The sequence below is a fragment of the Gossypium hirsutum genome, chromosome A05, assembly GCF_007990345.1.
Source record: "Gossypium hirsutum isolate 1008001.06 chromosome A05, Gossypium_hirsutum_v2.1, whole genome shotgun sequence".
NCBI classification, from domain to species: Eukaryota; Viridiplantae; Streptophyta; class Magnoliopsida; order Malvales; family Malvaceae; genus Gossypium; species Gossypium hirsutum.
Genome location: NC_053428.1, coordinates 2,879,616 through 2,894,982, shown reverse-complemented (window position 1 = coordinate 2,894,982; position 15,367 = coordinate 2,879,616). Strand labels below are relative to the sequence as shown.

The 15,367-nt window shown below is 38.0% G+C and overlaps 2 protein-coding genes across 2 annotated transcripts; both read left to right on the top strand.

The window, feature by feature from the left end:
• The first annotated feature begins 1,994 nt into the window (after positions 1 to 1,994).
• LOC107960804 (uncharacterized) lies at positions 1,995 to 4,409 on the top strand. The gene is made up of 4 exons (XM_041112646.1): positions 1,995 to 3,430; positions 3,484 to 3,810; positions 4,032 to 4,140; positions 4,335 to 4,409. Exons 1-4 carry the CDS (start codon positions 1,995 to 1,997, stop codon positions 4,407 to 4,409), a joined length of 1,947 nt encoding a protein of 648 aa, XP_040968580.1.
• A 1,587-nt stretch (positions 4,410 to 5,996) lies between these two features.
• LOC107960805 (uncharacterized) lies at positions 5,997 to 8,519 on the top strand. The gene is made up of 2 exons (XM_016897082.2): positions 5,997 to 6,465; positions 8,434 to 8,519. The coding sequence occupies exons 1-2, from the start codon at positions 5,997 to 5,999 to the stop codon at positions 8,517 to 8,519; spliced, it is 555 nt and encodes a 184-aa protein (XP_016752571.2).
• The last annotated feature ends 6,848 nt before the right edge of the window (positions 8,520 to 15,367 follow it).

Genomic DNA, 15,367 nt, shown 5'->3' with positions numbered 1-15,367 from the left:
CAACTTCTTGAGTCAGATAATGAGCATTGGAAAGAGCTGCTAAATAGATCTCAGAACCAGGTCAGGGACAGAGATCACATCATGGGTGAGGCCGTGGCTCAGATTCGAGAGGTAGCGGAGCATTTGCAAACTCTAGCAGTTCAAGCTGACGTGTTGAGTGTAAAGTATGAATTAGAGTCAGATCGAGGTCGAGAGCTAGCTGGGCTTCTCGAGAGAGTTAAAACTTTGGGCATAAGGGCTAGGTCGTATATATAACCCGTTTTATGTAAAGTTTTCTGTTTTCTAATAAAGTTCTTTTAAAAGAAATTGAATCAGAATTGACGCCTTCTTAGTTTTGCATTCATTTCATACATTTACATCACATCGCATCATATGCATTAAGTTACACAAAAGAACCCTATTAATTAGTGATAATTTATCTAGTTACCCTGGAACATCGCTACTATACACGGAGGAAAACAAGGGATATGGATCAGAGGTTAGAGAAATTAGAACAAATATAGGAACAACTTCAAGTTCAGATGCAAAAACAGCTGGCTAGGATCCAGCAGGAGATGAATGATCAAATGCTAGAGTCCCAGAAAAACATGCTGGAGTCACAGAACAACATGATGAGCCAGCTAACACAGCTGTTGAAGGGGGGTCTGACAAAGGAAAAGGCCCTATGGGTGATAGTGGGGACGACAATGAAGACTCCACATATCCTCCTGGATTTGCCCCAGCAAGTGCCCAACCATCCAAGGTGTCTGTTAATATTAGACCTCAGTATCAATCTGGTACTTCAGCGCTAGGGAATCTCCCAACAGGCTCAAGTTCTAATCCGGGCGATAATTTGGCAAAACCAACTGTCCCCGACCTCAACGATGTTGAAGAAAAAGAAAAAGCAAGGGCTGAGCTCCCAAAACAGTTCGAAGACCGTTGCAAGTGGTTAGAGGAGAGGTTCAAGGCATTAGAAGGTACAGATTATTATTACGGGGTTGATGCTAATGAATTGAGTTTGGTACCGGACTTAGTACTCCCTCCGAAATTCAAGATGCCAGAATTTGAAAGGTATAATGGAATCAGCTGCCCGGAGGCTCACATTACAATATTCTGCAGGAGAATGACGGGGTATGTCAACAATAATCAGCTGTTGATTCACTGTTTTTAGGATAGCTTGATTGGGGCTGCGGCGAAATGGTACAATCAGTTAAGTTGTACCCAAATCAAATCGTGGAAAGACTTAGCTCAGGCCTTCATGAAGCAATATGGCCATGTAACGGATATCGCGCCTGACAGGATCATATTACAAAACATGGAGAAGAAACCGGGTGAAAGTTTTAGGAAGTACGCCCAGAGGTGGAGGGAAGTTGCCACACAAGTTCAACCACCACTGCTGGAAAAAGAAACAACCATACTGTTTATCAATACATTGAAGGCACCTTTCATCAATCATATGCTGGGAAGCACAACTAAGAGTTTCGCAGACATAGTGATGTTAGGCGAAATGATAGAAAATGCGATAAGATGTGGGAAAATAGAAACGGGGGAAAACACAAGAAGGTCAGCCTTAAAGAAAAGAGAAAATGAGGTAGGTAATGTGAGCTCAGGGTATTCAAAACCTGTCACGGTTAACCAATCGAGAACGATAGCCACAGGCCAACAGGCCGCACCAAGGCGAGAGCCTAACACAAGGCAAAATACAGAGAGGTTCCAGTTCACTCCCATACTAGTGACGTATAGGGAGCTCTACAAAAAAGTTATTTGATGCACACGTAGTGGCCCCTTTCCACTTAGAACCGTTACAACCCCCATACCCTAAATAGTATGATGCAAATGCTCAGTGCGAATACCACGCAGGGATTACGGGGCACTCGATAGAAAATTGTACCTCATTCAAAAGGTGTGTAGAAAGGCTTATCAAAGCAGGTGTTGTAAAATTCGATGATACACCTGGTACGGGAAATCCGTTGCCCAGTCATACTGATAAATGGGTAAACGCGATAATTAAGAATATGGGGAGGAAAGTCAAGCTAAATATCGCGGAGGTGAGGACCCCATTGAAGCTAGTTTGGAAGGAAATGCAGAAGAGAAGTTTAGTCCCGCAGGAGTTGAGGGATAAAATCCAAGATACACGGAACTACTGTGAGTTCCATCATGAGAAAGATCACGAGATCCAGGATTGTATTGAGTTCAGGGCCCTAGTACAGGGTCTAACGGATAATAAAGAATTGGAATTCCTCGAGTCTATCGAAGAGGAAGATGTATGCTCTCTAGGAAGAGAGTCGAGTGAAGAAGGCTGCAGAGCCAGCCGTCCAGTGATAATTATTTCTAAGCCCAGAGTTAGTGAAGTAGAAGCAAGAGTTACACCAAGAGTTATAATCCAGAAGCCAACAGTTTCCCCTTATAAAGATAGTCATAGAGTACCTTGGAATTATAATTGTAGTATAGCAGTTGCAAAGAATAAGGGTTCGATTAACACGCCAAACACAGAAGTCGAACCAGCAAAAGGGAAACCCGTCATGCTCAAGCAAGAAGTAAAGAGATCAGAACCACTAGTTAATGAGCCAATAATGGAAAATGAAGCCAAAGATTTCTTGAAGTTCCTAAGACACAGCGAGTATAGTGTTGTGGAACAACTACACCAGCAACCGGATCGCATATCGATATTGGCTCTGCTGTTAAATTCGGAGGTCCACCGCAACGCATTGATGAAAGTGTTGAACGAAACCTATGTTGCGGATGACATTTCGATTAACAAACTGGATCGTCTTGTCGGCAACTTAAGAGCTGACAATTTCATCTCCTTCAGCGATGATGAGATACCATCAGGGGGTAGGGGGTCTACTAAGGCTCTGCATATCACTACACGTTGCAAGGGGTATACGCTACCCGGAGTACTAGTTGATAATGGGTCTGCATTGAATGTGTTGCCTTGGGCTACGTTAAACCGTTTACCTATAGACAATTCCCATATGAAGACGTGTCAGAACATAGTAAGAGCATTTGATGGAAAAGAAAGAAAAGTAATGGGAAGGATAGAGGTACCTCTTCAGATTGGCCCAAACGCGTACGAGGTAGATTTCCTCGTGATGGATATTAAGTCTTCCTATAACTGTCTATTAGGAAGACCTTGGATTCACTCAGCTGGGGCAGTGCCATCCTCGCTGTACCAGAAGCTAAAGATGGTTACTGAGGGTCGACTAATAACAATAAATGCGGAGGAGGACATTATTGCGTCAGTTACCAGTGATGCACCCTACGTAGAGAATGACAACGAAGTGGTTGAATGTTCATTTCGATCGTTAGAGTTTGTAAATGCAATGTTTATAGCTGAAGGAAGCAGGATTCCGATACCTAAGATGTCAGGGGCTACGAAAATGAGCCTGCAACTGACAGTTGGGAAAGGGCGTTACCTGGCAAAGGACTCGGGAGGCACCTCCGTGGACAAGTTAGAGTGCCAGTCTTGGTTGGTAAGTGGGATCGCTTCGGTTTGCGATTCAGGCCAGATGCAAGCCAGGTGAAGAAAGAGTTTGAAAGGAAACAGGAACAGGGGAGAGCAAGATTGAGTGGGATAGAAGTCAGGTGGGAACCGATGAGCTTCCCCCACATTTTCCAAACATTTGTTTCTGGAGGGTTTATTCATTCTGCACCGGAGAGGATAAAAGAAGGAATGGTCGAGGATGTGATAGGAATTTGGAACATCAACGCCACGTTTGAAGAGGAAGCAATGGAAAGAAATTTATCGAGTATTTGCCTGTATGAGCCTGGGAGTGTTTTGAATAACTGGACTGTGGAAGAAATTCCTGTAATCTTTAGAGCTAACACAGGGTAATATTCAAAACCCACTTGTTGTCTTCTAGCCTAGGGACAATAAGAATCTTTTGTGAAATAGGCTCATGTTTAAACATTATTATTTTCAATAAAAAATGCATTATCATATATCAGTTCGAGCAATTATTTTTTCTTCCTTTTCATTTCATACACAATCATAACATACAAAGGAATTATTCATTTTGTTTTCTTTGGGTATTCCCTTATACTCATAATAGGCCCCCAGATGTCAACGTCATGAGTAATGCTGATACGAGCCCGGAATTTCTTTTCAAGCGAGAATGTGCTTTGAGGGACTTCAGGATTTTGAAGAGGATGAGGATTGTGGTTTATCTCCCAATTTGTTAAGGATGGTGGAGCGAGAAGATGAGTAGATCCTGCCACACAAAGAGACTACTGAGATTGTGGCCCTGGAAAAGGGGAGGGAAGTTAAAATTGGCACTTGCGTTAACGAAAAAACAAAACAGAACCTTATTGAACTGTTGCAAGAATTCAAGGATGTCTTTGCATGGTCATATCAGGATATGCCTGGTTTAAGTACCGATATCGCAGTACACCGTGTCCCTACAAAAAAGGAGTGCAAGCCAGTTCAGTAGAAGCTCCGAAGGATGAGACCCGATATAGCAATGAAAATAAAGGAAGAAGTTAAGAAGCAGTTTAATGCTGGATTCCTACACGTGGTCAATTATTCAGAATGGGTGGCCAATGTCGTCCCTGTCCCTAAGAAAGATGGGAAAGTACGGATGTGTGTAGATTACAGAGATTTAAATAAGGCCAGCCTAAAGGATAACTTTCCATTGCCTCACATAGACACTCTAGTGGATAATACGGCAGGCTATTCACTGTTCTCCTTTATGGATGGGTTCTCCGAGTACAATCAGATTAAGATGCATCCTGAGGATATGGAAAAAACCACATTCATAACTTTATGGGGAACATTTTGCTACAAGGTGATGCCCTTCGGGTTAAAAAATGTAGGAGCCACAGACCAAAGAGCCATGGTAACCTTGTTCCATGACATGATGCACAAGGAAATTGAGGTCTACGTTGATGATATGATTGCAAAATCCCGAACTGAAGAGGAGCATGTGCGAGTGTTGAGAAAATTGTTCCTGAGGTTCAGGAAATTCCAATTAAAGCTCAATCCATCAAAATGCACCTTCGGAGCTAGGTCCGGAAAGTTACTCGACTTCGTAGTCAGTAAGAAAGGAATAGAAGTCGACCCTGATAAAGTCAAGGCTATTCAGGAGCTGCCACCGCCACGAACTCAGAAAGAAGTCCGAGGTTTCCTAGGGAGACTAAACTATATCACACGATTTATTTCACAACTGACTGATAAGTGTGACCCCATATTCCGTCTTCTTAAAAAGCGTAATCCTGGGGTATGGGATGATGAATGCCAAAAAACATTTGAAAAGGTTAAACAATATTTGTCCAGTCCCCTAGTGCTAACACCACCAAGCCCTGGTAAACCATTGATACTGTACTTAACAGTATTTGATAATTCGATGGGGTGTGTGCTCGACCAACACGATGAGACTGGGAGAAAAGAAAGAGCGATATATTACCTCAGTAAAAAATTCACTGAGTGTAAAATGAGGTATCCACCAATTGAGAAGCTATGCTGTGCTTTGGTTTGGACAACACGAAGGTTGAGGCAATACATGTTGTACCATACAACTTGGCTAATCTCAAAGTTAGACCCTCTCAAATATATGATGGAATCAACCGCTTTAAATTGAAGGATGGCCCGATGGCAGATTCTGCTCTCCGAATTTGATATAGTCTATGTAAACCAAAAAGCTGTGAAGGGGAGTGCAATAGCAAACTTCCTAGCCAGTAGAGCTTTGGAGGACTATGAACCTTTGATTTCCAGTTTCCCCAATGAAGATCTAATGTATGTAGCAATCGCTGAAGGAGACATGTCTGAAGATCATTCTTGGAAATTAAATTTTGACGGAGCATCAAATGCCGTTGGAAATGGAGTTGGGGCATTACTGATATCCCCAAATAGAGACCATTATCCATTCACTTGTAAGCTGGATTTTGACTGCACAAACAACATGGCAGAATACGAGGCATGTATCATGGGAATTCGGGCAGCTATAGATCGCGAAATCAAAGTATTAGAAGTGTATGGAGATTCCGCATTGGTAATTTATCAGCTTAAAGGCGAGTAGGAAATGAGAGATCCCAAATTGATCAGTTACCGAAAGTTAATCCTGGAGTTAATTGAAGAGTTTGATGATATTACCTTTCATTACCTCCCGCGAGACGAGAATCAGATGGCTGACGCCTTGGCTACACTGGCTTCCATGATCAAAGTAAATGAACAGGAGGATATGAAGCCAATTCAAATGAGTATCTGTGAAGCTCTGGCTCACTGCTGTAATATCGACGAAGAGGAAGAGAGAGATGATCATCCTTGGTATCATGATATCTTACAATATGTGAAGAGCCGTGCGTACCCAGATCAAGCAACCAAAAATGATAAAAGAACATTGAGGAGGTTAGCCAGTGACTATGTCCTGGACGGTGAGGTCCTATATAAGAAAAGAAAGGATAAGGTGTTGCTAAGATGTGTTGACGCTGTTGAGGCAAAGAAAATTCTAGAGGAAGTCCATGATGGCATCTGTGGGACGCATGCCAATGGTTTTACAATGGCTCGACAAATCATGAGATTCGGATATTACTGGTCCACAATGGAAGGAGATTGCATCAATTACGCTAAGAAGTGCCATAATTGTCAAATTTATGGAGACAAGATCCATGTCCCTCCTTCACCGCTCCATGTTATGACTTCCCCATGGCCATTCTCAATGTGGGGTATGGACATCATTGGTCCGATTTCGCCAAAGGCTTCCAACGGACATCGATTCATTTTTGTGGTCATTGACTACTTTACCAAATGGGTGGAGGCTGCTTCGTACGCCAATGTCACAAAGTCGGTGGTCAGCAAGTTCCTGAAAAAGGAGATCGTATGTCGTTATGGTATGCCAGAAAGAATCGTATCTGACAACGCATTGAATCTGAACAATAGCGCAATAGCAGAAGTCTGCAGTCGGTTCAACATTAAACATCACAACTTGTCGCCATACCGCCCAAAAATGAATGGGGCGGTTGAGGCAGCCAATAAAAATATCAAGAAGATTATAGGGAAAATGGCGGAAACCTACAAAGATTGGCATGAAAAGCTCCCATTTGCCCTTTATGATTATCGGACATCTGTCAGATCTTTTACCGGGGCAACACCTTTCTCATTGGTTTATGGGATGGAGGCAGTTTTACCTATTGAGGTCGAAATCCCTTCTCTCCGAGTTTTATCAGAGTTGAATTTAGACGAAGTAGAATGGATCCAATCTCGTTACGATCAACTAAACTTGATTGAAGAGAGGAGGCTGAAGGCTATTCGTCATGGTCAAATGTACCAGAGGAGAATGATGCGAGCCTACAACAAAAAAGTTCACCCTAGGGTGTTCCATGAAGGGGACTTAGTATTGAAAAAGATTCTCCCTATGCAAAAAGATTTCAGGGGGAAATGGATGCCAAATTGGGAAGGACCCTATGTGGCAAAAAAGGCTTTTTCTGGAGGGGCATTGATACTAGCAGAGATGGATGGCAAGAGCTTGTCTAACCCGATAAATTCGGATTCTGTCAAAAGATATTTTTCTTGAAGCAGTTGAGGTGAAAACCCGTAAAGGGAGCCAAAATAAAAATAAAAAAAATAAAAAAGAGAGAGGCCAAGGTGAAAACCCGTAAAAGGGCGCCTTGAGACCAAATGAGTTTTGAATTGAAAACCCACAAAGGGCAATTCAAAAATTGATCCAGACTGGGGCAAGTAGCAATCTCGTTACACTAGAATCGACAAAGAAGGGATGGGCTACATATTGGGGTATCGACAAATGCTATAGATCCCTTGAGCACATGTCAAGTGTAGAATGTTCTTCCAGTAGTTCGTTCAAAGAAGCTCAAACTACGGAATCTGGGGCACCTATTTGTTCTTTTTATCCATTTTTTTTTCAAATAATCAAAGCTTTCTTTCTTTAGTACATCTTTCGTGAGCTAGGACTCGAATAAATTTCAGTTCCATTTACCCTTATGATCTTTTTCAAGCATTTTATATTGAAATAATGATTAATAAACTAACAATGTTCTCAAAAGAGGTTTTACGTATTACTCTGAAAGATTTCTAAACAATACAAGATCCTGAAACAGGACAATTATTTAAAACTCACCAGGCTTAAAGAGCTAGAAACGTGTGAAGCAAAAGGGATTTACAGTATCCTCAAGCCCTCTTTTATCAAGCTAGATGAGAAGGCATACGTCAGGGATGTTACCATAGCAAACAGCGAGCGATAACAGCCTAAAAATTTAAATGATCATTCTCATGACATTTTGCATTTATGCATTTAAATATCCATAAGACATCTAGTTAGGAGCATTTGATTAATCATGGCATCCTAAACATCTAGCATAAGCATAAAATCACTCTTCTACAGATAGGATCCCCTAGTGGACAATGTAGCAGGATTGATTAAAAAGACAGATATCATCAGCCTTATCTTCACTGAGCAGGAGTGGAGCAGGTTAAACATACTCGATCTTATCTTCATTGAGCAGGAGTGAAGCAGATCAAGTTTTGGAGAATCTTATCTCTACGTACCAGCGATGGAGCAGATTCCAATCATCAACCTTATCTTCACTGAGCAGGAGTGGAGCAGGCTAAATATACCAGATCTTATCTTCATTGAGCAAGAGTGAAGCAGATCGAATTTTGGAGAATCTTGTCTCCACGTACCGACGATGGAGCAGATTCCAATCATCAACCTTATCTTCACTGAGCAGGAGTGGAGCAGGCTAAATATACCAGATCTTATCTTCATTGAGCAGGAGTGAAGTAGATCGAATTTTGGAGAATCTTATCTCCACGTACCAGCGATGGAGCAGATTCCAATCATCAACCTTATCTTCACTGAGCAGGAGTGGAGTAGGCTAAATATACCAGATCTTATCTTCATTGAGCAAGAGTGAAGCAGATCAAATTTTGGAGAATCTTATCTCCACGTACCGGCGATTAAACAGATTCCAATCATCAGCTTTATCTTCACTGAGTAGGAGTGGAGCAGGATAAATATACCAGGTCTTATCTTCGCTGAGTAGGAGCAGAGCAGACCAAATTTCGGTGAATCTTATCTCCATGGATTGAAAATGGAGCAGATTTCAGCCACCAATCTTATCTTCATTAAGCAGGAGCGGAGCAGATCATGTAATAGCCCAAAATTGGGTCTAGTTGGAACAGAGGTTTTGGGACCACAAAATCTGAGATATAAATAATTATTTTATGATTATTTTGAGGTCTATGATATGATTGCATGATTGTGTGAAAATTTCGTGAAGAAATTCTATGCATAAAGTGCTTAATTCGAAGTTAGGGACTAAATTAAATAAGTTGCAAAACTTGCATTCTAGAAGTTTCTAGTATGAAATTGATTTGAAATATTAATTAGGAGGTCTTAAATAGCAATTTGACCAATTTCTAAGTTATGGACAAAAATTGGACATGGATGGAATTTTTGGAAAGTTTAGTAGTAAGGGTATTTTGGTCATTTAGGGGTAAAATGAATTAAATACAAAATTAAAAGCCAATTTTGCTCATCTTCTTCACGATGGACGTGTATACCAAGGGAGACTCCATGTATAGGGTTTTCAAGCTTCCCAAGCTCAATTGTAAGTCCGTTCTAACCCCGTTTTTCAAGTTCTTTACGTTTTTGGAGTCCCAGTAACTTGATTTAGCTTATGCTAGCAATAATTCAACCTAGGGTTCATATTTGAAAAAATACCCATAGGTAAAATTTGTGTATTCTGGTGTTTTATGATACAATATGAGATTTTAAATTATGTTAGAGAACTTGTGCTACTCGGTTTTAAGTGAAAACGAGCAAAAAGGCTTAATCGGTAAAAATACCTAATAGTCATAAGTATATGTTAGAGTGAGAATTTGATGTTACCATAGAAGGGAAAAGTGATCATCATGTCATAAAACATAAGAATAAGGGATGAAGTTTAATTCCCGAGCCTAGGGGCAAAAGTGTAAATATGCAAAAGTTTAGGGGCAAAATTGTAATTTTTCCAAAATTTGAGTTAAGGACTGTTTTGAATAGTACATTAATTAAATAAGTAAAATATGATGTTTTAGATCCCGAAAAATGAGATTTGAACCTAGAATGAGAGAAAAATCGAAAATTGGGAAAGTTGGTAAAATGGTCGTTTTAATATCAAGGTAAGTTCATATGTATAATAAGAATTAATTTATGCATGTTTCAATGTAAAATTGATATATTTACTATGATCTCCGAGGTGTTGAAAGTATGTAAGTTGGTATGATAATAATACAACAATAATGCTGTAATTTATATTTGAAAGTTAAATTTAGTGAATTAATTGAATTATGTTAAGTTAAATGATTATGGTGCCAAGTGTAATGCCCCCACGCCCGAGACCGTCGCCGGAGTCGGGTATGAGGTGTTACTAAGCTTAATTTAACATTTTTAGAACTTTGGATTATTTGTTTCTACATTCACAGCTTTTAAGCTACTTGCGTCACAGTCACAAGAAAAATCATATCTTGAGTTACGAAACTTGAAATCAAGATCCGTAAATTTTCCCTGAATCTAGACTCATATACCTATCTACTAATTTTTTTATAAAATTTTTTTGTTGGGCCAATTAGTACAGTTTATTAGTTATATTTACCCCTGTTTCAGGACTTGACTGGTCTGACCTCTGTTTACTACGAACCACATTTATCTCTGTAAAAAATTCATATGACTATGAGGTTTATTTCTCCTAAAACTAGACTCAATAAGGATTCTGAAGATATAAAATACACCACCTAATTATATCTTTACAATTTATGGTGAATTTCTAAAGTAGGAACAGGGGATTCAGAAACTGCTATGACCCTGTTTCACTAAAATTCAAATATATTCTAACATATAATTCCTTTACCTGTTTCATTTGTTTCATGTGAAACTAGACATAATAAGCTTCAATTTGATATGTAGTCCATCACCAAATTCAATTGCTATGATTTTTAGTAAATTTTCAAACTCGCGTCAGTGTTGCTGTAGTATTCTGTTTATGGCAAATTTCATCCCTCTTATGAGTTTTTATGCACTAAGTATCTTAATAATTTTCGTTAACATCAAACATAATCTAAACTTACCATTTTCATAATTTATCATTATCAAATATTTTCTCAACCATTCTGTCACCATATGATAAGATCATTTACACAAAATAAGTATATTGCTATACATGCCATACTTAAATTTACAAGCCATTTACCAAAAATCTTCCTGATAGTGTGACTGAGCCTTCGACCTATCCTGACTCCTGAACTGGCTTGTCCAAAACTACAATGAGTAAGAAGGAGGGAGTAAGCATAAATGCTTAGTAAGTTCATATGTAAATAATAAATAACATAACAAACAATCAAACTAATCAACATTAGCATATATCATCAACACACTTATCACATTTTTTAATCATTTTTCATCATCTTATTACCTTATCGTGGTTGTAATCAACACTCAACCCGAGGGTTAAATACATACCTGTCCAAAATATCCATTTCTCATCACTTACCAATATGTCTCTTTTCATCTCGAGTATTCTTCCATTTGAGTAAAACTTTACCCGTTGAACACATCGGAATATAATTCGGATACATGGATAATTTGCATATAAGTGCCACATATTCAATCAAGCAATCATGTAACCCGCCCATAAGCGAACTCGGACTCAACTCAATGAGCTCGGGCGTTCGCATCCATAAGTGAACTCGGACTCAACTCAACGAGTTCGGATGCCTAGTTACATCTCACGAACTCGGACTCAACTCAACGAGTTCGGACATTCGCATCCATAAGTGAACTCGGACTCAACTCAACGAGTTCGGATGCTCAACCATCCTAGTGACATGTCACTTGTATCCTAATCTATTCCTAAGGTTCAAACGGGATTTTTCTCGAACACTTATCCTTGCCGTCTTCCGTAGAATGCCGAAATCAATACTCGGTAACAATTATATTTAACAAGTAGCTCACATAATTTACATATTATTTGAAATTAACCACAAAGCATACATTTCATAATGAAATTCAGCATAACACATAATTAATATCAATAACTTAAAAATAACAATTATGCTACATTATTTACACATGAACTTACCTTGGTACCAAAATACAAAGATTTTGCAATTTAGTCCACAATCTTTTCTTTTCCTCGATTGAGGTCGATTCTACGTCTTTCTTGATCTAAAATAACACATTTAGCTCATTTAATACTCACATTATCAAATTAATCCTTAACTCAAATTTTGGCAAAATTAGAATTTTGCCCCTAAACTTTTGCATATTTACATTTTTGCCCCTAGGCTCGGGATTAAACTTTATTCCTTATTCTTATGTTTTAAAACATGCTGATCACTTTTCTCTTCTATGGCAACATCAAATTCTCACTCTAACATGTACTTGTGACTATTAGGTATTTTTACCAATTAAGCCCTTTTACTCGTTTTTGCTTAAAATCGAGTAGTACAAGTTGTCTAACATAATTTAAAACCCCATATTCTATCATAAAACATCAAAATACACAAATTTCACCTATGGGTATTTTTCCAAATATAAACCCTAGGTTGAATTATTGCTAACATAAGCTTAATCGAGCTACCGGGATTCCAAAAACGTAAAGAACATTAAAAACGGGGCTTGGAATCACTTACTATGGAGCTTGGAAGCTTGAAACAAACCCTAGCTATGGAGAACCCTTGAAATTTCGGCCTAATGAAGAAGATGGACAAAAATTGGCTTTTAATTTTGTTTTTAATTCATTTTAATAACTAAATGACCAAAATACCCTTACTACTAAACTTTCCAAAAATTCCTTCCATGTCCTAATTTTGTCCATGAACTTAAAATTGGTCAAATTGCTATTTAAGACCTCCTCATTAATATTCCAAAACAATTTCATACTAAAAACTTCTAGAATACAAGTTTTGCAACTTATTCGATTTAGTCCCTACTTTCAATTTAAGCACTTTAGGCATAGAATTTCATCACGAATTTTTCACACAATCATGCAATCATATCATAATCATCAAAATAATTATAAAATAATTATTTCTATCTCGAATTTGTGGTCACGAAACCACTATTCTGATTAGGCCCTAATTCGGGATATTACACCAAGTTTATGAATTGATTTAAGAATATGTCTATGGTACATGAAGTGCATTGAATTGTCATACATAAATGTGATTTCTATGATTATGGATATTATGGGAAATTGTAAGTTCATATGATTTTTAATAAGACAATGTGTAATTTAATGTTATTGCGTTGATATTAAATGAGATGTAAGTTTATATGTAAGTAATACATCACTATTACTTGTATTATGATATTTTATAAAAATATTGGAAATATGTTTGTGGATAATTACTTGATTGGTGAAATTGTTGGAAAAGAGAGAGAAATCCCGGTTGAACCTTTGGAAAGATTGGATGATACAGATGGTATGTAGCTAGGTCACATGTATAGTGCTGAGTGCACATCATGTGTACAAGAGAGCTACAAGACATTATGATGTAGCTAGGTCGCATGGGTGATACTATGTGTACACCATGTAGACAAGAGAGCTACGGGATATATGTAGCTAGGTCGCATGCGTGGTTCCAAGTGAAGGACACCATGTAGACAAGAGAGCTACGAGATAAACTGGCTAGGTCACATGGGTGGTACTAAGTGTTCACCATGTGTACAAGAGAGCCGAACTATATGATGGGTGGAGCTATGTGCTGAAACCACCAAGTATCGAGGATTGATCCGAAGTGTTCAACGGGAGACTCTCTATGTGTTGCTTTGTGAGTTTTGTGATGAATATGTGCAGGAACTTGGTTATGTTAATGATGTGTTCATTAAGTGACCAGGATGTGGTAAGGTTATAAACAAGTAAGTTATACATGAGGATGATTTTATGGTGACCTTGTGATCATGGGCCTATACTTGTGATGTATGAAATGTGGTGAAAATGATTTGTGATATGTATGTTAAAATGAGGTTAATACAAAGAAAGTGTGAAAGAGTGAATTAGCAATAAAACTGTTTTGGACAGTAGCAGTGACGTGATTTTGAAAAATCACCAAAAATAGTATAAATTGAATCAGAGACTGAATGAGATATCAAATTAAATATTAATGAGTCTATTTTCATATAAAAGAAACATAGAAAGCAAAGGAGTTCTATATTTTGAGATATTTATGTTTTCGTGAGACTGATTTAGAATGATTACATGATCCCCTGTTCTGACTTTGGAAAATCACAAAAATTTGGAGAAAAATAATTAGAGGCTCAAAATTATATTTTTAAAATCCATAATGAGTATATTTTCAACATAAATCAACAAGAACATTATCCGAGTTCTGTACTGTGAGATAATTATTTTTTAGTGAAGAGAGGTCAGAACTGTCAGAAAGTGAAACAGGGGATATTTTAATGAATAAACTGCACTAATTGGATAAACAAAAAATTATGAAAATTTTATGGTGGAACGATATGTGAGTCTAGTTTCAGGGGAAATTTACGGATCTTAATTTGGAGCTCTGTAGCTCGAATTATAAATAATTAAGTGACTATAACTCGTGTGGACAGTTTGATGTGAACATTTATTAGTAAATTGTGAAATCATACTTACAAGAATGCTATATACGTTAAGGATGTGGAATGGAGAGGAGGTGGAGGAAAATAAATATATGTGGAATACATGGAAACTATGGTATATGAAATATTGATATAATGAAATAAATGATATGTGTTTATAAGAAAACAAAAAGAGAATGTTATGTATCATGACATGTATATATATATATGACTAGTCTCAATGTAATGCTTGTTGGGTATGGAATTGAATTGAAATGTTTCAGGCAAACATGTTATTCTGCGCATCTGAATCGTAGTATTTTATAAAGATATGATCTAGCTTTAAATATGAATGCTTGATGATTAAGCTGAAGATATTTGGTAAGATGATAATCTTGGTATAAATGTATAAGTGGTACTATAATAAACAAGGTAAAATGAGTATGAGAGACACATGTATGATGACATACAAATGCTATGTTTGTGGTTTAATTGAGGATGTATAATCATTAAATGAATACCATGTTATATGCTTTTGATTTTGTATAAGTGTGTAAGAGATCAAGGTTGACCAAAGCTTGGAAAATAGCCTAGGTATATTCCACACAGGCAGAGACACGACCATGTGTCTCAGCCGTGTATGGAACACGACTTTGGGACACGGGCATGTGGAGCCTTAAAGCATGAAATTTCCAAGATTTTCGTAAGTTCTCGGTTTAGTCCCAAACCCTTTCTAAAGTATGTTTTGGGCTCCGTAGACTCAAATAAGGGACTATGTGTAAGAGAATGAACGCTTTGAAATATGAATAAAATTTTATGGCTCGTATTTTAGTTTAATGTTTGTATGTTTG

Coding starts and splice junctions, on each gene's coding strand:
- LOC107960805 (XM_016897082.2), top strand. CDS start 5,997: ATGAGAGATCCCAAATTGATCAGTTACCGAAAGTTAATCCTGGAGTTA. Junction 6,466..8,433: donor CTGTGGGACGCATGCCAATG/GTTTTACAATGG, acceptor TTCATTGAGCAG/GAGTGAAGCAGATCAAGTTT.
- LOC107960804 (XM_041112646.1), top strand. CDS start 1,995: ATGGGGAGGAAAGTCAAGCTAAATATCGCGGAGGTGAGGACCCCATTG. Junction 3,431..3,483: donor GGAGGCACCTCCGTGGACAA/GTTAGAGTGCCA, acceptor TTTGCGATTCAG/GCCAGATGCAAGCCAGGTGA. Junction 4,141..4,334: donor TGAAGAGGATGAGGATTGTG/GTTTATCTCCCA, acceptor TGGTCATATCAG/GATATGCCTGGTTTAAGTAC.